The sequence below is a fragment of the Watersipora subatra genome, chromosome 2 (assembly GCF_963576615.1).
Source record: "Watersipora subatra chromosome 2, tzWatSuba1.1, whole genome shotgun sequence".
In the NCBI taxonomy this organism is placed as follows: domain Eukaryota; kingdom Metazoa; phylum Bryozoa; class Gymnolaemata; order Cheilostomatida; family Watersiporidae; genus Watersipora; species Watersipora subatra.
The window spans coordinates 76,192,705-76,217,711 of record NC_088709.1 but is presented as its reverse complement, the minus strand read 5'-3'; the positions used below and the strand labels follow the sequence as shown (position 1 = coordinate 76,217,711).

At 40.2% G+C, this 25,007-nt stretch overlaps 1 protein-coding gene and 1 long non-coding RNA gene across 2 annotated transcripts; one reads left to right on the top strand and one right to left on the bottom strand.

Annotated features, from left to right (window-relative positions):
• The first annotated feature begins 1,514 nt into the window (after positions 1–1,514).
• On the top strand, positions 1,515–9,730 carry LOC137388573 (uncharacterized). The gene is made up of 4 exons (XM_068075055.1): positions 1,515–2,308; positions 3,014–3,160; positions 9,274–9,333; positions 9,611–9,730. The coding sequence occupies exons 1-4, from the start codon at positions 2,231–2,233 to the stop codon at positions 9,728–9,730; spliced, it is 405 nt and encodes a 134-aa protein (XP_067931156.1). The 5' UTR covers positions 1,515–2,230.
• Positions 9,731–13,882: 4,152 nt separating this feature from the next.
• Positions 13,883–15,471, bottom strand: LOC137388714 (uncharacterized). Its single transcript, XR_010978005.1, has 3 exons — positions 15,324–15,471; positions 14,806–15,014; positions 13,883–14,417 (listed from the first exon to the last, which is right to left on the bottom strand). It is a non-coding gene; the product is annotated as an uncharacterized lncRNA (long non-coding RNA).
• Between the last annotated feature and the right edge of the window lie 9,536 nt (positions 15,472–25,007).

Sequence of the window (25,007 nt, the reverse complement as noted above, 5' to 3'; positions counted from 1 at the left end):
CATCAAGTCGTGGCCACTCACATAGTATTAGCTGATACAATAAGACAAATTCATCTACTGCAACAAACTCAAACAAAACATCATCCAGCACGCATTCAATTCTCGCTTTCTCCTTTATGGCAGTTTCCACACTGACAAAGCTTCTTCGGCTGGTGGGACGACATAAACATTCTGTAATCAGTAAAACAAGAAAATGTAAACAAAGTAGATGCAATAAATATGTCATTCATAGATATGTCATTCTAAAGCGTATCTATTGACAGCTTCCAAATTGGGAGTTGAATAGATTGCGAGTGTAATTTTAAAAACGAATAAACATTTAATAAAGGCACAAGTACGCCAAGCCAACGATTCGAAGCTTTGGTTCTGGAAATTAAAGATTTGCAATGATCAATCGATTTTACCCACTTCCTACGAGTGAAAATAATTTGTAATCATGACTCTAATTTACCAAAGAAAATTCGAAAAAAATATTATAGCTAGGTAAAACGGCAGATAAGCTATGAAACGATGATTGGAGATAGCAAAGAATTATCATTTTATTAATTAGTACATGTATTTATGACTATAAAAAATATTACATTTACTAAAGTATAGAAGACTCTAAGTTAATTTACCTCTATTCTGTCTTCTTCTGCAGCAAAACGCTGCTGACGCCTGTCAGCTTTGGCCATAGGCTGTCTACTCTAATATTTTACTTAAAGTTGCTCAGAAAACTCTGAGTAGCGGTCGCTCGAACTTGAAGCCATTTTAAAACTATGTATAACTTAGTAATTGTTGAAACGCGTTGAATCAGAAACAATGAGAATGAATTCTCTATGATGAGAATCTTCGAGACCACAGACAATGCGTTTTACGAGTGATAACATTTATTACGGCCTATATAAAAATTTCGCACGCATGATTGGCTAACGAATCGACCTCATTTTTATTGCTCGTGGTTTCGTTTCAGATAACAAGCTTGTGACGTCACGAAATTGGCACCCGCTGGAACGTGAGCTTTTTAACAGAGGGCCTCATTCAAACGCATATATCTCTAGACAGGGTTGGTCTACAAAGACAAAAATGGCATCAAATTGTAGCTGATGTTTTAGCCTTTTATGGGTCCTAATTTCATTTTTGACGCAACTACATCTTTAAGAATAAATGGTAACACGCTCACGAAACGGAAAAAATCTTCTCAAAAATACACCATTAATTATTCTGTATTCGTTTATATTTGAAAAATAGTTTTATATTTTTTTTAATATGAATACACTTTTGTAAAGTGGTGTTACATAAAATATTGAAAAGTTACGATTATGTTTTGAACAAATAAAATGCACATTAAAACGGTTGTCCACTTTGTTACCATTCTGAGAGCCTATAATGGTACCTTGTGGAAAACATATTGTAAAATATGACTATTGATTACAACAATAAAGATTGCTCATATATATAATGATTATATTTTATTTCACTGTAAATATTAGTAGTGGCATCTCGTTAGGCATTGGTTGTAAAAATGCAGGCAACAGAAGACATCAGTTTCTTATCTTTACTGTATTTGCTGCAAGCACACACTTTTTTAACAACTAACTTTATATTACTACCAAGTCTCAACTGTAGCACATTTTGAAACAACGACAGTATGTAGCTCCCTAAGGAACAACCATTTAATTGTGTATCTCAAATTTTATTTGAACTTGTTGCTACAATGGTGCGCTGTCAGTAGCACCGCCAGGCCTAGGCTGTATCTCATCTGTTTGGTTCACAAAAAGTGTAGGAGAGGAGGCAAGGTAAAGCAAGTTTTTGTAGTCTCCTGCAATACAGGGCAGTTATATTTTCGGACTAGACAGCCTGCCTGTGATCAGTAGTCCTCAGTAGTCAGAGTCGCTTACTGCTTGCAATTTGTCTTAAAAAATTAATTGAAATGCACTGCATATTCATATTGCTTCAACCCTAAAAGAAGACCTCAGTGGGTCATCATGTATTCATAACTGCCTTCATGTATTCGTCATTTCATCTTCTATATAGGCCTACCTACAGGCCTCCCGTGCCTGTAGTTGGCAATCGTGTCTGTAGGTTATCGAAGCCTCGATAGCTGAATGACATGATCGCTGACGACAGTCAACTTCTACGAGGAGCCTGAGGGCCTACCAAATATATTTTTTAATTGCAGTGCATTTAAGCATTATGCCGCTCCTTCTTGCCTCATTGTTAGACGAGGCTGAGCAAGCCATCAAAGCCCATGAAATCGAATATGGCAACAAGTTTTACACAAACCATGAGGACGGCATATTCAACAAGCATGAATGACTTTTTGAAGGTAATCTCATATCCTTAAAGCACTTTTTCTCCACTGCCTAATTTGTGATCTTGTGTTGACAATGAACATTTTATACCTCGGATATTTTAGTGTAACCTTGATTGTGAAGTGTAACCTTGATTGTAAAATGTAGGCTTATGTTTGGTTGTTGTGCAATAGAAGTACATGTCAATAGTAGCTTATATGTTTTTATGCTGCAGTTTTATGAAGCCCTTTTTGGTTTGTTTTTGTACCATGTGATCTATCACGTCACAGGCCCTACTTGAAGCAGAGTTGACACAATTTTCATCAGTTCACTAGCAACTCACACTGGATACACACCATCTACCTCTCAGCAATAAAGGATTACTCTCTATAGACACTCAACTCTTGAGCTTAATTTGACGAAGTGGATATTCGTGTATATACAGACATGCAGTGGATTACAATCGAGCTTATAGTGCAGCCTTGATTAAAAGATATACATGTGCTTCAGTGTACAAGCATTGGCATGCAATTGATATGACATTAAAAATCATTGAATATATTAATACCTACAATCAAGCAAGCAATAAATGTATCAAGCATCATATACATGCAGCAGTTAGTTCTCAATTGAGTGTTAGCGATCACGTAAGGCTAAAAACCTACAACGTCTTCAGCCAATGAATCTAAAAAATCTGTATCATGTTTCTTAATTTTAAAATTTTATCTGCTCTAATTTAGCAAGGTGAAGATATTTGGAGAGGTAAGAACGTCATTCATGACAGTCAAGGCTATTTATGTATGTATGGCGAAGAAAAAGAGTATGGCTGCATGTACGGCCCTGAAAGACAGCAAACCCAGAAGGAAAAGTACAAAGAACAGCGGAGGGTAAGTTACCGGTACACCAAGAATATTTTACTCAGCCTATTATAAGGGATATTTTTGGACAGCAAAACTCGGTCATTGTATGTCCAATATATTTAGACAGGGCTATCCTTCCATGTCTTTGCAAATGCACAGATAGTATAGTATGGATTTTACATAGAGATGATAAATAATATTTATTACTTTTATGGATTTTAATTTGTCTTATTTCTGAAATAGCTATCTTGTAACGTGTGCACATTTATATTCTTGTAAGCCCGAAATCAGAGAATGCAGTAAATCTAAGTCTACACTACTGTGAGGGTTGCGACATGTTTAAGCTGTATTCGATACTTTGCTTTCAGTCTCACGGTACATCAAACTTCAAAAACATTTTCTCTTATTTTAATTCATTTACACTCTCATAGAAATTTGGTAGAATTGCAAAGAAACAAGACTTGATTGGAATGCTCAGATACCATATCCTTGACCCAATAGCCAGTGAAGTTTACGGCAATCTGTCTCATTTTTCTTGAGAATTTCTCATCCCGAGGCCTCACACATGCGCCAGATAGTATTATATCGCAGTTTACACCTTTGGTTAAACTTGGACGCAATATTTTATTTTACATTTAATATTTCACATGTGAAGCGCCCAGCATTTGTAATCTTTAGTTACACACCCCATGAATATTTGTCATTGTGAAACAAAGGAACTCATCATGTTAATCAACTTCTATATTAGTATTTATGTATCCTGTCGTAAGAGCATTATACACCTCTTACGGAACTACTCATCCCCTTTTATTTAACCATTTTTGATATAATTAGGAAACAGCTTTCTGGACTCTTGGTAGCCTGACACGCCGATTTGTTATTCCAACTTCCTAACACCTGCTATTTTATTGCTTAGCATAATTGTTATCTGCTTCTTTGTACTTACTCGCTTACTTCCTAGGAAGCTTTGCAGCGCCCAATCGTCTGTGATCTACGGATGTAATGATTGCTTGACTGATTAGGCAAACATATATAAGCCTGCGTAGATCAGAAACAATTCGAATTCCATATTTTACTCACGCTCTACGTATCACTCTGCTCTTGTATCACTCTTTATATTTTTAGACTTGCGCAATTAGTATCAGCCATTGACTTGATTAGCCTTCATATATTTTATGTTTTTGCAATTGAAAGTTTGAATTTTTAATAAATATCTGTTTTTAAGTTTTCAGCTAAAACAAACCAGTCTAATTCTTGACCTTAAATCTACACCTGAAATACAGTCCTCTAAATTCGCAAACCATAAACCAACTACTTGAACCACCAATCTAGCACTTATAGTTAATAATCCTTTTAAACAGAGGGTCATTACAATGGTTCCGCGAACCGGATAGTTGGCAGAAAATTTCAATTTTAATTGTGAAAATTTTTCCTAACAAGTGTTTTAAAAATCATGTCTGCTCCTACGACTGAGGATATTTTGAAAAGCTTGAAAACATTTAAACAAGAAACTAATGGAAGATTTGAGGAATTGGAAGAAAAGTTGTTAGTTCAGCAAGAGCGGAGTATAGGTAAATTACGTGAGGAAGTCGATGAAACTCTAAACCGACTTGAAAGAACTTTTGGAGATATGGTAACTCGACTAAGCGACACTGTGCAGAAAAGTTCGATCTCCTTCAACAACAAGCTGAGGCTACTCGCAGGCTCTGAAGCCAAAACAACTCTCGCCAGAACTCCGACCTTAGGAGACTTATCCAATGAAGCAGACGATGCAGACGGTAAGTCAATTATTTCTGAAAACTGTTTTAATTCGAATCCAAAAGACTGGTTAAAATTTTCATTAAAGTGTTTTAATGGCGATTCCGCCGAATTGACATGGCATGAATTTCTGTGCAAATTTGAGACAAGTTGTGTTTTCAATTCAGTGCCAAATAACAGCAAAGTGGCTGTGCTGGGATTTTATCTGCAGGGTATTCCCAAGACATACTATGACGAGATCATTAGCGATGATAAGTCGATAGAGTTTAGTGGACTGTGCATAAGACTTAGGACTAAACTAGATGCTAGTCGCGGCTCTGATCAAGCTGCGCTGGAGGTATCGGTAACTCACCAGAAACAGGGTGAGCCCGTTAAGGATTATTACCGGAGGTTTCGGCAGGTGGTGGCCAATAGTGGAGCACGCCTTTCCGACCCATTTGTATCATTACATTTTAAGCTTAATTTATGTGATAGCATTAGAGAAAATATGCTTACAGTTTCAGAAAGTTCAATAGAAAAGCTAGTGAAAATGGCATGTTCTGTAGAGACTGGTCAACAAGCAATTAATAGACTGGGCAGTGGCAAAAGTAAAGCTGCCGAAACTATGGGGTTTGACATGCCACCTCAAAACCGAAATTTTGAGAAATCTGAAAAGGGGTTCAAAGGTCAAAATAACCCATACTATTCATATGAACATCTGCAAAAATTTGGTTTGGCGTCGCGTCATACAGGTGCTGCAACACGGCCCCCATATAACGTTTTCCAACATGGGCCGGAAGAACCATTTGTGCACAACCACAAACCACCCGATCATTTTCCCGTTTTGAACAATGGTTGGCAAAATTCAAACCAATACTACGACATTCCGATGTATTCGCCGCCACCATCCCCGCAGCAACAAAGGGGGCCGACCCCACACCATGACCGCCAAGCATACCCTACTCAGACTAAACCACCTGCCAGACGACCCCCGAATGACAATATGGCTTTAGACAATTGTGCAGTATTTGATTGCAATTCTTTTGTCGAAGTAGTTGATTTTGTTGTGGAAGAGAATAGTGACAACTCCGATGATTTGTGCATTTACTCATTTGATATAGACAGTGACATTGAGCCAGCTGAGACTGACAGTATTTGTGCACAGATTAACTCTAAGAATGCCATCACAGTGACTGACCCTATAAGCAATAAATCAACTAATGTTGACAGACGTAGAGCGTTTCCTAGATTTTACAACCAAATCACTGATGCGCGAACACTACTCACACTTTTGATATTGTTTGTGTCATGTGGTGTAACAAGTGGTCAGAAACCTATGCTATGCAGAACGGATCACGCTATAGCCGGATTTGAATTTCCTGAAATTCCTGTTTGCATACTTTCTGATGTTGGCGCTGTACACAAACCATATGAGCTGAACTTTGACTTGTACAAAAGAAATTTAGTACATTACCGCACCAGTGCTTTCCATTGCAAAATTGTAAAATTGGTGATTGTCATATATGCAGATTTTGTTGTGCAGAAGTCAATTTATAGAACCCTCATGGTACATGATATAGCCGTGCTAGCTGCTGATCTTGCGCACGTGTCACTAGCAATAGTATGCATAAATAGAACAAAGACCAATGCTTTGATAGACAGTAGCGCTCAGACCAGCGCGATGAGTCATGAACTCTGTAAGCAATTAACCTTGGATAAAACGTTGAAATGTAGCTCTAGATCAATTAGATTCGTGAGCAACCATGCAGAAAAAGACATAGGTCAAGCATACTGTAAACTACATGTTGAAGATGTAATCGAAACCATTGAGACAATGTTGGTTTCAAGTGACTGCCCATATGCATTAATTATTGGAATGGACTGTTTGAGTAAATTTGGATACGTTGGCGTAGATCATCGCTCAGCAAACCTATGGCTTAGGAGCAACGTGCCCTCGCAAATAGATGTTTTAGTTGCTAATGGAAAGCATTAGAAATAAGACAGTTTTATTTTTTAACTTCATAAATATATTTTAATATAGATATTATAGTATCCATTGAGTATTTTATTCGACTTTCTAAATTTTAATTGCGCAGTACCACAATTTTGGCTAGTATATAATTTTGTTTGTATTCCTATTTAGCTATTTTGATACTTATCAGGAATTTCCTCCTTTGACACGCAAGCTGGTTCCCTAAAAAGCAAGATGATTGTTTCTCATTCTGGTACCCTCCCCTTTCAAGCATTTCGTAACCATGCTTTGAGTTTTAGCCTAAAAACAATGATAGTGCTCAAGCCATGACGCAACACGTACTTCCTATATTACACCGGAGTCCAACTAACTGAGCTAGCTGGTAGCCAGAATACCAGTCCCATCCGGAGTTTGGCAGGGGTTGTGATATTTCTATAAGCAACCCCTAAATCAGGTACTTTATCCTGTACTTAGAAATGGCCAACTCCTCTGCTAAAAGTTTAATGACAATGTCAAGAGGCCCATTGAGCTGCAGCTGCACTGATTACCATTCGCATATAAAAGGAACAAGAACTGTTGTGCTGGCGCTTGAATGATTTATGTTTAGGAAATATAGACACACAGATATTTGGAGGAGTTGCCTTCCCACATTTGCCCCCTCTCAACTATACCATGGAAGATACAGCTATCAACACTATTTCTACGACAATTATGAGGATTGACACTGACTATAACCACATTCATTCACCTGGCGAGTTTCTACACATATTTACTTTACTTCAAAATGCCATCACATTAATAACCAACACTAACTACACATCTGCACAGCAGATTGCGATTGAAGGGGGGAGAGGAGGAAACATTAAATTTAACTTTATATTTAACTCATGGCATATAAAAAAGAATAAAAAAAGAGCTATTGAGTCTATAATCTATATTGAACTATATTTCATTGAGTCGAGTAGACAACCCCTTTATTTAGAATTGATTTGTAAAAGCTTTATAATTCCTATTTGATAGCCTACCCCGTTTTGAAGTAGTAATAAAATGTTTTTGATACAGAGGTAGTGCAAAAATATGGATTATAAGGTTTACTTCTATAAGGTCAAATATAACATTATATTAATTAGTTGCATACTTTCTGCTGCTTCACTGTTATTGTAGATCTGCATGGACACAGCACCATTATTGTAAAGGAAGGACAAATCCGACGTGTCAATTACCAATAGTCCAGAAACTACCAATAGTCCAGAAACTACCACTTTAAACTTCAACTACCAAGAACGAACAATGATTCCTATACAATTATTTTTTATCCGACAATGGAAGCCACACTACACGGACATCACCACACGGAATGTGTACCACAAATTATTATACTCTAACTGTCTATATATACCTATATACATTTTTTATTCTTTACTATTCTGGGACAGAATGGGTCTCTAAGCTATATGTAGAGCTAGAGACTCATTGGCTGTGGAGGTGTGAAGCGCCCAGCATTTGTAATCTTTAGTTACACACCCCATGAATATTTGTCATTGTGAAACAAAGGAACTCATCATGTTAATCAACTTCTATATTAGTATTTATGTATCCTGTCGTAAGAGCATTATACACCTCTTACGGAACTACTCATCCCCTTTTATTTAACCATTTTTGATATAATTAGGAAACAGCTTTCTGGACTCTTGGTAGCCTGACACGCCGATTTGTTATTCCAACTTCCTAACACCTGCTATTTTATTGCTTAGCATAATTGTTATCTGCTTCTTTGTACTTACTCGCTTACTTCCTAGGAAGCTTTGCAGCGCCCAATCGTCTGTGATCTACGGATGTAATGATTGCTTGACTGATTAGGCAAACATATATAAGCCTGCGTAGATCAGAAACAATTCGAATTCCATATTTTACTCACGCTCTACGTATCACTCTGCTCTTGTATCACTCTTTATATTTTTAGACTTGCGCAATTAGTATCAGCCATTGACTTGATTAGCCTTCATATATTTTATGTTTTTGCAATTGAAAGTTTGAATTTTTAATAAATATCTGTTTTTAAGTTTTCAGCTAAAACAAACCAGTCTAATTCTTGACCTTAAATCTACACCTGAAATACAGTCCTCTAAATTCGCAAACCATAAACCAACTACTTGAACCACCAATCTAGCACTTATAGTTAATAATCCTTTTAAACAGAGGGTCATTACACACACCTAAAATTTCCAAAAACAATCACTAAAAGCAAGATAAAATGAATGCTTATTTTGGAGCCCTGGGAACAAGGCCTTTGTTTGGACTCTTTTGCCAATTTGAATTTAGTTAGATTGTGCCCACAAATATAATGATGCTATCTATACATGTGCATAAATTCATATATGTTGTCACATGGTGTCGATATACATAATTTACGTATTGTTTACATTTTTAGTCACAGAATCCAACAAAGAGACCGCATCCTCAAGACAATACATCTGATAGTAACACGGAGGTACTCACATAACCAGCAATAAAATTTTAGGCAAATCGTGCAATATTAATTATGGTTAAATGTGGAATTTCATTGGTAGGCGGATCTTCAAGCCATTTATAGCCCTAGATTAGTAGCTAGAAAAACGTGAAGTTATAGTAGGATAATCCAGAAGAACCCCTTGTGTAGGCAGGATTAGGTTTTAGAAACAAATTATTTGCTGCCAACTGCGATATCTGTTAAGTTGCCTGTTCACACCCAGCCGAACGTTCAATGCCTTGAGCATTCTGATTTATAGCTCAAGATAAGGAGGAAACGCAGTGCTTGCTCAGGACGGGTAGGAGTAAGAGCAGAGGCTATGCAAACTTCTATAGATGTGGGGAGCATCTACGAAACGCCACAAACGACAGCATTATAGATGTAACTCAGACACTTGATGTTACTTTCATACCTTACAGTCCGGTGAGTGGTAATATTTAGTAACTCAGTTTTAAAATTAGAACCCTGTTGCATGATGCTTTCGTGTCACTTTAGTGTAAGTGCTCAGTGTCTGAACTGGAGAGAGTTGTGCAGCGATGCTCCCAAATCTTTGATTCCAGATTTGTAAAGCATATCAAATCGCTGACATGCGTTTTGCTCCAAATCAAATCACTTAGAAGGGTGACTGCTCAGCTTTCAAATAAAATTAAATTAAAACCATCATCCACTATGTAATTGATGGTTTTAATTTGATTTAATTTACAAGCTGGGTAATCCATTTTTATGGTGCTTTGATGCCAATCTCATGATTGGTGATTTGATGTGATTTGTAAATCTCTAATCAGGATTTGGGAGCATCTCTGGAGTTGTTATCAACTCTTTGAGAAATTGATTACAAGGTGCCACAACACCATCCGATTCATAGACTGAGTACTTGGACTAATGTCGCTGTTGTCTTCTACAAGTCAACTCTATGGCCTAAGTCGGTTGAGCAATGTAGGATCGGAGAAGATATATGAAGCCAGGAAATAATTGTGAAATAAAACTACTGTAAAAACAGTAATAAAGTCAGGAACTAGCAAAAGCAGATTTGCCCGGTTCTTTGAGATCGTCAAATTAACTTCCAGCTAATCACAATGTCCAATGTAACTTTCCAATCTACTTCATTAAATTAACAAATAATATTCCTGTCAAAGTCAAAAATCGTCGCAAATAATGCCACTTGAATACTGCATTCACAGTACTTTACAAGTTCAAGGAGATGTAAATACACATGCTATGATTGTTTTTATTTTAGATCAAGGATCTCCAAGAGGAGTTTGCAGGGAGTAAGAAATGACAGAGCAAAAATGTTTCCTGAGGCTTTCTAATACATGCAATATCTAGATAGGCATAGAACAAGTTTGTTCCCTATAGCTGTGGGTGAACTGGCAATGAAGGGAGGTCACGCGGCGTGACCTGAGGTGACCAATCTATATACCGGTATAATTCACTGAAGAATCGAGTATCAAATAGGTAGAGTAGAATATCCTCCGTTCTTCGTGACGTCTTTCTATCGTTGTCCGCCATCTTTATGGAGAACTTCTATCGTTAAAAACACGAAGCTTCTGCAATTAATTATGTTTGTTATGCTTTTGTTTGCAAATTTTTTATTGTAGTATCAAAACAACATCAAAAATACTATTATTCATGTAAACATCAACGATACTTACACAGTCAGATGATACAGGCCATATTATAGTCATCAAATTATTAATAACAATTAATCTCGCCACAATCAATACTCATAGAAGACCTATTCTTCAAACCTGAACTCTTGTATATAGTATCAATCAATTTATTTTTGTAAAAGTTATCCTGCATTACTTATTTGAAGTCATCATCTCATGTAAATTTTATTTTAATTTTTATACCAATAATCTCAAACTAAACATGAATTGTTCACTACTATCTTGCATTCAGGATACTTTCACAGGTTTCATTTTATTTGATAAGATGCCTGAAAATAGAGGTTTTTTGTTATTTTGTTATCAGCAAAATTAAACATTACTCACTAACATACTATTAATCAAGAGAATGACGATAGTTTTCTACAAAGATGGCGGCTTTTTCGTGAACGCGCGCGTTTGCAAACAATGCGACGACGTCAAAAACCGATGGATCAACGATATCGTCCAATATCGACGGTATCCGATATTTCGATATGGGCAGAAAGCACTCGGTACGGTCGGTATCAGAAAGTAATATCGACGATATACCGAAATATCGTAATATCGTCCCAGCACTAGTCACGCCAGAGGGCATCTGGCGTGCCCTCCACCTCATTGCCAATTCATCTGCAGCCATAGAGAACAAACTTGTTCTAGATAGGAATACTTTTATATGCAAAAACTCGAACTGTTTCATATTGTACTGTGCTCAATTTTGAGTGAATATATTGATCAAATTAAAACATACCTGTATACATAAAACATTCAGGATTTTCAACACTGATTTTTTTTAAATAACCCAGACTTATATTTACTCATTTTCACATATCTACATGTAGTATATGTAGTAGCCCTTTTCTACTGTGTTATTCTGTTCTCATTTGTGCTTGTTAAAGGCCCTTTATGGCTTTGGTGATGATGTGGTAGTAATTAAGTTATGCGCAACATTTTCTTTTTATATCAATAAAGTAAAATTATTAAACTTTACAATTTATATCATTTCAGATTCGTCCGATAACTGAAACAACCTACTTCCCATCATTGTTCCAGTGGTCCATCACCAGACATTTTGTCATTGCGCATCGACTTTTCAAACAATGTATGATGTACAACGTCAGCAATGCCAATAGACATACATCATGCTAAAGGTTTTGTGTGTGCTGCCCTCTGATTTTCCAGGATTGGCTACATTGTGCTTGTGGAGGTAACGGGAAAGCTGCTAACAATGATGCACAACAATTGCCACATGCATTATTTATATTGGAGCAAGAAAATACATCATCATGCCAACAGTAACAAAATATTTTTTGCCCAACAAATCAAGAAAATTTTTTTGGCCACACAATGCTGTACATAAAAAATAAATATATAAGCAAATTGACAAATGAATACCTACAGAGTGCGGTCATGTTCAAAATCTAAATAAAGTTAGTTGTTGGAGAAGTCGGTGTTTGTAGTAAAGATAAGATAGACTAATGTCTTCTGTTGCCTTTTCACAATCTTTGTCTTACGATACGCTAACATAAATAGTTACACTTAAATGAAATAGAATCTTCTTTAGCTCTCAGAATGGTAGCAAAGTAGACATATGTTTCAATGTGCATTTTATTTGGTTAGAACATAATCACAAATATTCAATAACTTATATAATACCGCGCTACATACATGTAAGTGCAATCATATTACAACGTATGTAAGATATTTTTGTGATGATGTAATTTTGAGAAGATTTTTTTCCGTTTCGTGAGCTTGTTACTATTTCGTCTTAACACGACAAAACTACGATAAACAACTATGTGAATACGTTATGCTAGTTTGATGAAAGATCTCATATTTTTGATCAAAGATTTGCCTAAAACGATGTTTATGCTTTATTTTGTTACAAAAAATAAAAAGATTACAGACTCAATTTCTAACCGACTAAACATTGGCACTTGCTTAAAACCTCGTCGCTTAGTGCCGACAAAACATTTGCATTTCCTGATTAAGCTCCACTTCTACAAAACGACCCAGAAACTGACCAGGTTTTGAGCCACTGCAATTATACCTGCCCATCACAACCAAAGCCGTATAGCTTCAGAGTCCAGCATCAAGAACCGGAAACAACAATGCTGTTTCCAAACAAACCCGATCGACATACTGATCTCTAATGGAATATTCTTACCTCGCTCTCAACATCTCACTTTTTTGCATTTATTTTATTTCTTTACAAAAAAAGTTGTGGTTTATTGTAGAAAATTTTGTCTTCTTTCAAATGGTGTATGATACAACAATCAATTTTAAAGCAACTGCCAATGAGAGTGATATTTGTTGGTTAATGTTGCGGCTTCTCCAGTATAACTTATATAAAAATAGAGCTCCCATAAACGCTTCCGCTGGCCACGAAACTCTGTGAAACTACACGGCTCTGATCAGAACAAGGAAGTAGCTTTGTTGATATTTGGTACTCTGTCTTCTAAGCTTCAGTTCTTGATTGAGCAATTGTTTATAGAAAAATCAATCTCACTGCAGATTATGTAAATTTTGGAAACTGATCATCTTTTTTCTCAGCGCAAAGAACAAAAGTTAACTCAGTTTTTGTGTGTTCACTACCATTGAATGGAGTGAACTTATACTCTCACTTTGGGTGGTAAGCTATAAAAACCCCTTTGGCTTGGCTGATCTAATAAGGATTTATTTACAGTGATGAATGAATAGCACTGCTGCTATACAACTGGTGCAGAATTTTTACATGCTACAACTCACTTACACATCCGCACTTCACCATGTGACTTGAAACAGATCAGTTGTAATAGTAAGTAACAATATCAAACCAATAGTTCTTGATCAAATCAAGTCAGCTGTGATCTATATAGACAATTCTTGGCGCAAATGCAGGCATCAACTCATCAAGAGGCTCAGTTTTATCATCAAGCTGTATCAAAAAATATAAGTAGGACAATTGGCCAGGCTGTGCCTTTATATCTTTTTACAAATCCCAAAAGCGTCGTAATCCTCACTATTGCTACAGCATAAATTAGTAGAGTTTGATTAACAATGTCTGGTGTTAACCATTAAAAAGACTCATGTTTGTGCCTCATCCAGGAATCATGTCCGCTTTATGATGTGGCGGATTAGGTGATAAAATGTGAGATTAAGTTTGAAAACACTTACAATGTATATCCAGAATGTTCATTGTATTCTTTCAATAAGTTTTAATATATAAAAACCTCATTTGGAAATACTCAGTAAGATGCTATTCAGACTGTACGAGGATGAAGTCTCACACCTAACACACCTAAAATTATAAAACAAAATAATGCAAAGGGGTGAGCTTCCATGTCATATATGGGAGATGCTGGAACATTTTCTGATGTAGTAATGGTATCTTCTTGAGCCACTGCCAACTGATCATCATTCAGTGTGTCATAAGATTTGCTACAATAATAACAAAAGAAAGTGTTACTAACAGCAAGTATCCAAAAGTGTTAACTAACAAATGAGACTTGAGATGTACTCACATGCATCTTATCAACAATAATGAAAAGTAATTCCAAAAACTGATCAATAAAATTGATTGAATGATACAAGATTTAAGGAGATGGTTTTTTAGATTTATAATATTTTACACCTATGTTCCATTCAAACATGTGGATCGGACAGCTGTGAATAAAAATGCATGGCCTGCTGACATTCTCAGAGCTTTGGACGTGTAAGCAAGAAACCATTATCATTCATAAGACATCATCATTTATAAATTCTGGTGTGTACAGCCAATTAAAAGCGCAAGTCACAGCCATAGACTATTCTATACCTATAAACATACCGGTATCATTTCTTGGAGTGAGTTTTGCCTAAAAAATGGTTCTTTCTATACAGAATGATAAACTATGTGGGGCAGGATGGTTCTTCTTGGTTTTTTTCCCATAGGCATGTTCAGCAGCCTTCCTATGGAAACCTCCACATTGGCTCGTTGTTGTGCCGAGTGGCCTTTTTCTTCTGGCCACTGCTGAAGGCTGCACTCCAATTTTAGTCCTGTAATTATTATGATATTTGTTCTTTTTCATGTGAAATATGTTTTGCGTTATGTCTTACATGGTATAAATCTGATGATACCTCGATTAATCACAAAAATTTATCCAGAATATCTGATGAGGAGTGTCTGACACCAGCCAAACTATTAGTCCCAGAACCGCTGGGGGGTGGGCCTAATAGTTAGGCATGTATCAAACAGCTATCAATATTGAATACCATGTGAGGCATGCTTGTACATTAATGTATAACTGACTGACTTGTTACCTAAACTGGTAATACTACACCCTGCCAATTCACCCTAAAATTCACCTCTTTTGCGTAAAACTATCCTTCTCCTAAAGACAATGGGGTGTTAAGGAGAGTGATTTTCTGACTCGCTGTACGGGTCTTCCACCGTTCAATGAAGGTCTCAAAGGCCGGACCATACATAGCCGCCTCATAGTAGTTTTCGAGTTTATCCGACATGTTCTTGTGGAATGCATCAATAGCTGATTACCTTAAAAAAAACTCAATAATATGTACATGATGTGCATATTATAAACAGCAATATCTCCCAGTGTTATGTAATCTTGTCTTTTAACTATTGAATCATCATTGTTCACACAGAGTATTTATTTCGGCATGAATCATAAAATGTACAATCATTTCAGAAGCAAAAATCATTACTGAATAAACTGAGCAGGAGAGTAAACACACCACTGGAGTAATGAAGCAAGAAGCAGAAGGTGATAAGTTTGTTGAACAGAGAACATAGGACACGGGGCTTCTGACATGATTTTATCAAATCAATCACAACAGTGGCAAATAATAACCATCAGGTATGTTATGCCATGATGATTGCTGACATGTCATAACAGGCATGTGTGACAAAATAGCTTATAAATGAAAAACATGCATAAATATGATGATCATGTGCCTTGCCTCGGGACCTACCATTTCTGGCGCTGTAGTTCAGAAACCTTTGGTATCACATCCACTTCTGAATAACTGTTCTCGCTAGAATGATAAAAACAAAACAATTGTTCACAAAATGTAACATATCAAGCCACCTAATAAATTTTAGTGTTTGAGTAATCATACCCACATATGACCAAACTTTATATTGTATAACACAAGTAGGTTCTAGTTGAAAAAGATTATTTATACATTCGTACTGCAAGTGGTTCGAATGAATTCTTGGTCTCAAAAAATTCCAATCTTTAGTAATAGTAAGCTTTATGGCTGGCTTTTGTTAGTCATACATGACCACTCCATTTTACAAAGCATTGATGGTTAATACTAGGCCAGTACCTTTTAACAATCTCTTCATATTGAAGATGTTCTTCTACTTCTCCTTCTGTATTAATCGTTTTATTATCTATAAAAGTATTGTGGTGGAGCGGCTCCAACCAGCCATTCTGTGCTTTCTGACCTGTAAAATAGTTTAGGATGTTTTATGAGAGTTCACTGTGAATAGTCAAACTTTACATCTAACAAGGCTAAGCAAACTAGTTGACTTCTTATCATTTTAAAACAGTAATTAGTCCCATGGTATTACCTGTTGAAAGCCAAAACAAATCCTCCCTTTGGTGCTGGAGTGGCTTGTAGTGGTGTTCATTTGTTCCACGTTCAAATGCACTCACCATCACAGCCCACAGGTGCTTACAGACGTTTCCTGTGTTGCCATAAGTGCAGCTACACAAACCTAGGTCAGCCTGGACGAGTCTCTTGGTCTTCCCTATGACAACCTCATACTGGTCACCCACCTTCGGCAAAGACCAAGTAAATTATATATACATAAAAAACCGTAAGGTCATTATTGCAAAACTTACTATACTTGAGGAACGCTTAATAAAAATATCTGGACTTAAAAATTGCACTCCAGTTATCCTGGGAGACTTCAATTGTGATCTACTGCCCACTGCCTCAGACCAAAGCAAGAGAAAAAAGATGTTGGAACTTTTAGAACGACTAAATTTAAGACAAAATATCACAAGCCCCACGAGGATAACCCTCCCTGGCAAAACTCTCTTGACACCATCATCACACGTAAGAACCTGTCCCCACTGAAGGCAGATGTTATCCCAAACAGCACCAGCGATCACGAGTTTTTATAGAGATAAACTTATCTCTGCATTATTAGCCTCATGAAGGTCAGTAACTTTTTGCTCCACGAAAAACTTCAACCAAGAGAATTTCTTGAATGATCTCTATCTAAGCAATAGGACTGCATGCCTTCAAGAAATCCGACACAAGACATCTCCCATGTAACTCAACTTACCCTACTCTAAAATTACGTCTAATAACAGAAATTGAACTACTCCACCGCATGTACCACTTGCTACTCACATGCTTTATTATTGCTGATAAAGTTGCAGGTCGTTTCCTTCTGTGTTCTGATTCAAGCTTGCTGAAAAAATCTTTTCTCCAAGATGGGGAAGATGCAAGTTTAGTGTACGAGTTTAAAACGCGCAGTTTAGAGCGCGATAACGAGCGTACCTGCCGGGTAAACCCAACAACCCATTATTCCTACCTGCCGCGCGCGTTCTCATTTGGGGTGCTAATTTCCTCTCGCTAGCCGGATAGCTTCACAAAGTCTCGCGACCAAAACCGAAAACAAAGTCGTTTGTTTTCAAACAAACTCGCTAATGGAATAATCATACCTCGCTCTCTCAATAATACATGTACCTCACTTTTTTGCATTTACTTTACTTTTTTACAGAAAAATATTGGTAACTTTTTGTAGAAAATTTTGTTTTCTCTCAAATTGTGTGTGATACAACAATCAATTTCAAAGCGACTATCAATGGGAGCAATGATATACAGCCCCCCCAGGGGGCTGTATATCATTGATGGGAGTAATCTTTTCGTTGGTTAATGTCGCGGCCTCTCCATTATAACTTATATAAAAATAGTGGGCGTGACCTGTTTGTTTGGAAACGAGCGAACGCATATATACGCTTCCTTTGTTCGCAGGGCTCTGTGAAGCTATACGCTACGGCTTTGGTCTTACCCAAAACCGTGTGGCGCAAAGTCCCGTGACCAGAACCGGAAACAAAACCCTAGTTTCCAAATCACTAATTAAGAGATCATAACATCAACAAAAAAGCATCCATTTTCAGCAGCTCTAAAATTGATAGCTGCATTGTACATCATTTGTAAAAACGTAGAATTCTCTACAAGGTGATACCAACAATTTGAAAATTTAAGAAAAATTAACCGTTTTAAAGCTCAAATCAAAGCACAAGTCTTACCTAAGCTGGCACATAGCTCAAATTCTGATAGCTTTTTGCATCTTGTACTTGCCTATGGTTTGTTTTTTTTAGAGGAATGATATGTTTTGATATCTGTGTATATATATATATATATATATATATATACATATATATATATATCTCAAAGTATGTCATTTGTAGGATTGATTGTCTGGCTATAGATCTTAAAATCTTGCAATAAATATTCCATAGCGAAGAAGATTCGATCTCAGACCTTGCCGTTGGGCCAGTCTGACGCCTTACCCACTAGACTACAAAAATCGAATTGCTAGCTTGCCAATATAAGTCATTATATGAGAGCAAATACTTAACTGCTTTGCGTACGACGCGGGTCATAGCATAACGTCATGAGAAGCTATTCACTCATATTATTAAACTGGCTAATAGCGATACTTCATTATAATATACTTCTCATTGTTTATAAGACAAAACACTTTTCTCATGATATGTAGTTTGAAAGTTAGAATGGCAAATGTTGTTATATGTTAAATAAAAATCAATTTTCTGTCTAAAGACTTTTCTATTACCCGAGCAACGTCGGGTGGCACAGCTAGTATACAATAACTCACCCGTTCCGGCTAACGGAACCGAGTAAAAACCGTATAACATTAGTAATAAACATAATCGCTAATCCATTTGCATGGTTATAATACAGCGATAAACGAAGATATAATAGCAATGTAGTGTAGGGACAAATTAATAACGATATAATAAAAAGAACAACACAGCATGCAAGATATAACATATAAAAATATTTACATGAATTACGGAGTCATGGCCCGGTGTCCACCATACACTCCCCTCCATTAGAGACCGTGTCTAACTAATACAAAAAAGGTTGCGCAACCAGCCGGGCCCATGTCTCAAGCTGCTTAACATGGTATTCAAGGCGGTTAATCTTTTGGTCAATCGAATGTTTGTCGTCAGTAGCTGGGGTATCCTGATTCTGGTACTGTGGGCTGCCTTTTTGCACTGTCTCTTTTCTTTCTGAAGTTATTGCTGTGAGGTCTCTACACGGGTGACTGGCTGGAGGCGATCATAATAGAGTGGTCTGATGGCCTGGACTAGGCTCCTAGGCCGTCTGGTCTATAACTAGGTCTTCGTATCGTCTCGTTGTCTGATAGACCCAATCACCATACCGTTCCGGCTTCTTTTTAGTATGGGATGAACATTTAAAACTTCTGTGGTGGGGATGGGGTTTTTCACAGCCTGGGGGACATCGCTAGGTGTCCAGAGTCCAGGTACGCATTTAACTCATTGGTGCGTTCTAGAGGGGAAAGGTTCATTTCTTCTTTAACTTCGATATGGGGATGTGCTGCAGGAGGTTCGGAGTTCGAACCCTTGTGCAAGTTTTCGTTTTCGGCATTGGCCTGTGGAGTTGCCTTTCCTATTTTGTCGAGCTTATCAGCTGGACTCATTTGAAAAGAGAACTCCATTAATTCTTCATCAGGTTGTGGGCAGTTTTTTCGTGAGGATCGATCCCTCACGATTTCATATTTGGCCCTTTTCCAGGCTCAATCGTTGCTGGAGCACGGCCAGGGCTTCCTGGACAAGCATCATAGGGTTTTAACCTGAACTCGTGTTAAGTCGAGGTTTGGCCCTGTCTTTCCATCCCATAGGCATGGTTGGGCCGGGCAATTATGACTTAGTAGGGGCCCACAAACCTAGATTAGAGCTTAGCGTTTGCCCCCTTTGCCTCCGCCTGTATACTAACCCCACCCAATTCCCAGGTGTAAAGAGCAGTGGCTCTTCGTGGTCTGCCTGCCTAGTCTCCATCTGCGCCTAATGAGGACCTCATGCGCTTCTTCCAGCCTCTGCTGCTTCCGCAGCACGTAGTCGCTGGCAGATTGCATCTCCGTGGGAGGGGGATGACATTCTAACTGGTCAGGCAGATGCAACTCCTTGCCGAACATCATGAAGTTGGCCCTCTCGCCTGTCACTGTGTGGGGGGTGCTCCGGTATGCTCGCATGAGCTGGGGCAGGAGCTCATCCCATTTCTTTTGGCCCCGCTCCAACAACAGGGCTCCCAGAGAGTTACCCAGGGCTCGATTGTTTCTCTCAACGGTCCCATTTGCTTGGGAATGATAGGGAGTAGTCTGTATCTTGCTCACCTTCCAGAGCTGGCAGAGATCCTCCATCAGTTGGCTACCAAATTGAGCGCCTTGGTCTGTATGGATTTGCTCTGGAAGCCCCAGGTAGCAGAAAACTTTTTCATCAAGGGCACTGGCCACTACTTGAGCCGTGGCCTCCGGAATGGCAATGGCATCCTGCCACAAGGTAAAGTGGTCCGAGTGCAGCAAGATCTACCTATTGCCTTTTGGGTGGTGGGGAGGGGGCCTACCAGGTCGACAGCGACCTTCTGCTAGGGTCAGCCAGCGTATAATCGCTGTCGGCTTTGGCGGCATGGCACACCTTGCAGCTTTGTACTAACCTGCGGACAGCGGCTGTCAGTCCGGGCCAGTACCATATAAGCTGGAGGTGGCTTACTGTCCTCCCCACTCTGGAGTGGGTCATGGTATGTGTCTGCCAGATAACTGGCTCCCTCATAGTCGGGGACACACGGCATACCATCGGGTTTGACAATGAGAGGTCACTCTGGCCTCCAGCACGCCATCCTGTCTGATTCTCAGGGATTCCCTCTTGCTATGCAAATCCTTGAGCTCCTGACTCCCCAACTCCAACTGTTCCGAAGGCACTTCGGTGTGGCTTCGAAGTGCTCGGTACATTATGGCTACAGCAATCTTGCCCTTGCTCTGCAGCAGTGCCAACTGGATAGTTAGCTGAGCCGATGCCTCAGTTCCCAGAGTGGCCTCGACTGACCTCGATACGGCCCGTGGCTCCATGGGGGCAGGGTGCTAGCCCATATGGTCGGTCGTCGCGCGCGCGGTCCTAGCGGCCTCTGCCCAGCTCTTACATAGTTCCTGGTAGCAACTAGCAGTGCCTCTGGTCATCACCTGCTCAATGTCAGAGAATCCCAGGATGGCCTCGATCGGTCCTGGGTTGACCTTGGCTGTTTCAGTAGAAACATGGGGTTGGCCGGCCACCTCTTGCGTGGGCCTGGCAATCCCTGACAGAACATGGTTTCTCCTGATCACCCTAGCCTCCTACTGGTCTTCTTGGTCCAACTCCAGTCAAGTTGGGCCTCATCGCGGTACTTTATCTGGGCACACTGTCGACAATCTTTGCAGGTCTGCCTGCTCAAGCCATCGGCGTTGCCATGCTTTAATCCTGCGCGGTGTTCCAGCTTGTATTTGAACTTGGCTAGCACCTCTAGCCAACACGCCACCTGGTGGGAAAGCTCCTTCCTGCAGCAAAGCCATTGCAGGGAGGCATGGTCCGTGTGAAGCCAAATCTCCTGCCCGTATAAGTACGGGCGGAAGTGTTTTACTGCTTTGACCACTGCGAACAGCTCTCCATGTGTCACGCAGTAATTTTGCTCCGAGGGAGTGAGTGTTTTGCTATAGTAAGTAATCGCTTGTTCCTGATTGCGATGCTGCTGTGACAGCACAGCTCCCACGCTGCACCCGCTGGCATTTGTGTCCAGGATATAGGTATTCCTCGGATCCAGATACCCCAGCACGAGCGCTGTGATGAGGCTGTGGCGCAGGGTGTCAAATGCTGCCTGCTCCTCGCCTGTCCATTGCCAGGGCTTTTCCTTTCCCACCAGCTGGTGGAGGTGTTTCGCAATGGTGGCAAACTTTAGGATGTACTGCTGGTAGTACCCGACAGTACCCAAGAACCATTGCAGTTCCTGAACTCCATGCAGGGTTGGCCATTGCTCAACAACTCCCACTTTAGCAGGGTTCGTGGCTTCCCCTTCGCTACTTACTATGTGGCCCAGGTACCGCACATGGGACTGTAGCAGCTCGCACTTTGTCGGTTTGAGCTTGAGTCCGGCGTGCCATAGTTGCTGGAACACTTCCTCCAGCCGCCGGAGGTGAGTTTCAAAATCAGGTGCGATAATAATCACATTACTCAAGTACAATAGTAACGTTTGCCAGTGGAGCCCGTTCAACACTCTCTCCATTAATCGCTGAAAAGTGACTGCGGCGGAAGCCAGTCTGGAAGGAGAGACTCTCCATTTCCACAATCCTGCACAAGTGATGAAGGCTGAATTTTCCCTGGCATCCTCGTCCAACGGAACTTGCCATTATCCGCTGATGAGATCGAGGGTACTAAAATATCGGCTTCCAGCCAAAACATCCAGGCTTTCATCTATCCGCGAAAGGGGATAGGTGTCTTGTTCTGTTACCGAGTTGAGTCTTCGGTAATCCACACAAAACCGCCATTTTCTATCTTTCTTTTTCACTAATACAATAGGTGAGCTCCATGCTCTTCTAGCCGGCTCAATCAACCCTCTGGCCAACAGGTCCTGTACCTGTCTCTCGGCCTCCGCCGCCTTTTCAGGCCCTAGGCGATGAGGGGGTTGACGAATAGGTATGGTCCCGTCTTTCACGGGCATGGAGTGCTCCATGAGCAACGTTTTACCCATATCATCATCTTCAGTGCTAAACACTGATCCATACTTGGTCAGTAGGGTAGCCAGCTTTCAAGCCTGCTCTGCGTTCTGACATGAAGGTCTGGCAGCCTGGTACAGTTCCTGGAGATGATGGGGGATCTGGGGCTCGGCTTCGACTCGGGTGATCGGCACAGCAGGGACTGCCTTGAGGGGAGGGGCACCGACGATGGACGGAGGCGCTTCCACACTAGTGTAAGTGCCTAGGGTGGTTCCCGAACAAATGGTCAGGGGTGGAAGGTTCGGGTTGAGACACCTAACCAACACCTTTCCATCTGCTCCGGGCTCGGTCAGGCTTGTAGCTAGAGGCGGGCCCTCAGGGTACCCTTTGATTATCCCAATTGGACAGAAGTTTCGTGTGGTCAACCTATACCTGACCGCAACCTCAGTCCTAGCTGGCACAACCAAATCCCTAATTACTTGGACTTTGTTCTAGAGGAGCTTCCTCGTTCGGTCGGTACAAGCCAACGGCTTCCCATCTACCTTCACCACGGGTTGTGCAAACTCCATCGAACATCGGTGTGCCATAAAGAAAGGCATGCAAAAAATTGCGTCTTCACTAACCTGACTGACTATGAAAACTTCTTCGGTCTTCCTTCGCGAAGCCTTAAAGGGTAACCTGGTCCAATCAGCAAGCAGGCCATGGGTGTCACTCTCCTCCAACGGTTTTCTTATAACCCAGGGAAGTCGGTCGAACACCTGTTTTCCCAGCAAGTTAGTGATGCATCCGGTATCCAACAGGAAGTGCACTGCTCGACCTTCGATTTTTCCCGGGAGGAAGTAACTGGTAGAATGTGGGCGCCCCAGCAGGCGTGCTTGCGCAGATTCCTCGTGCTCGAAAGGGACTGCCTGAGGCTGCTCCGTTCATGCAGGTAGAGAATGTGCCTGGGCGAGTCTCTTTGGATGGCGGGGGCTGTCCTCTGCAAGACAGGGCACCAAAGTACCTGAAAGTAGTGGTTGAAACGTGTTCTGGGTAGCTATGGGGGTTGCTTGAGGTGGAGTTCTGGGTCGGCCTGATTTTCTCGAATAGGTCTATCTGGATGAGGCCTTGGCTGAATCGGTACTTTGTTTTTTCTGGTTTCCGCAGGGGCTTTATTGCAGCTAGTAGTGGGTGCTACTGCTGCGGCCTTCCTCCGTTTCTCGACCACTTTTTCTTTTAACTGGGGCACCCCTTTTAGAGATGTCCTATGCCTCCACATCCCCAACAAATGGCAGGCTTACTTTCTGGAGGCTCTGTTGGCTTGTTATGCAGCTGCTTGACCTGTTCCGCCAGCTGCTTTACTTTAGATAGCATCATATTCAAGATGTCTTGTTTGACACTGCGTACTACACCATGTCTTGTATTGGCCTTTGGATCTTTTATTTCTTTTGCCACAGTCCGGACTCTGCCCAGAGTCAGTTTTTTTCCGGATTTGATCTGAAGAAATTCTCTTCCAGCTCATACTGCGTCTGTGAGAGTCTCTGTGGGTACTGCTGGGAGATGCCGCTGTAGGGCGGGGTGATTTAGGGAGTTTGAGAAGTATTCCTTTGCCATGTTGCTTCTAAACGGTTCGAGCAGTTCCGCATAGGCTATTTGGACTAGCCGTTCAATTTCTCTTGCGTGTTCCTGCAGGGAGGTTTGGGTTCCTTTTTTTAAACTGTTCGACTTTGCTCAGACTTGTCCTCTTTGTATACTGAGACTTGTCCGAGACTTAGACTGTATACTGAGACTCTGCATGCTCGGATTTGTCTTCTCAGCATACTGCACCTCTTTGAGGTGCACCTCTTTGAGGCCAGCATACTGCACCTCAAAGAGGTGCAGGTGCAGCAGGTGGTGCAGAGGTGCAGAGGTGCAGCATACTGCACCTCTTTGAGGTGCAGTATGCTGCACCTCAAAAGGTGCACCCCTTCGGCCCACTTATTTGCAGCTGCAATTTCTCTAAATCTGTTAATGAAGTATTCTGGGGCTCTTATTACATTATACTATTATATTATACTCGGGCATTTTGAACTTTGAGGCTGGTTCCGAGTTCCGACTTAATATGACAAGTTTCCCGATGGCGTCAGCTAATCGGTTCGTGTTTCAGTCTACACTCCTTGTCTTCTTTTGAGACATGATTTGAGCTTCTCTCCGAGTGAAGAGAACCGTTATAGACGATCGTGGCCCTACTTAGTGATGCTTAAACCTCGTTTGGCAGTATCGAGCGCCTTACAGACCGAGGGTGGTTGGCGTAGTGCCAGTCA

What these genes read in the sequence shown, in the direction of transcription:
- LOC137388573 (XM_068075055.1), top strand. Translation starts at nt 2,231, where the DNA reads ATGAAATCGAATATGGCAACAAGTTTTACACAAACCATGAGGACGGCA. An exon ending in GCATGAATGACTTTTTGAAG is followed by an intron (nt 2,309 to 3,013) that starts GTAATCTCATAT and finishes GCTCTAATTTAG; the next exon opens with CAAGGTGAAGATATTTGGAG. An exon ending in CATCTGATAGTAACACGGAG is followed by an intron (nt 9,334 to 9,610) that starts GTACTCACATAA and finishes TCTGATTTATAG; the next exon opens with CTCAAGATAAGGAGGAAACG.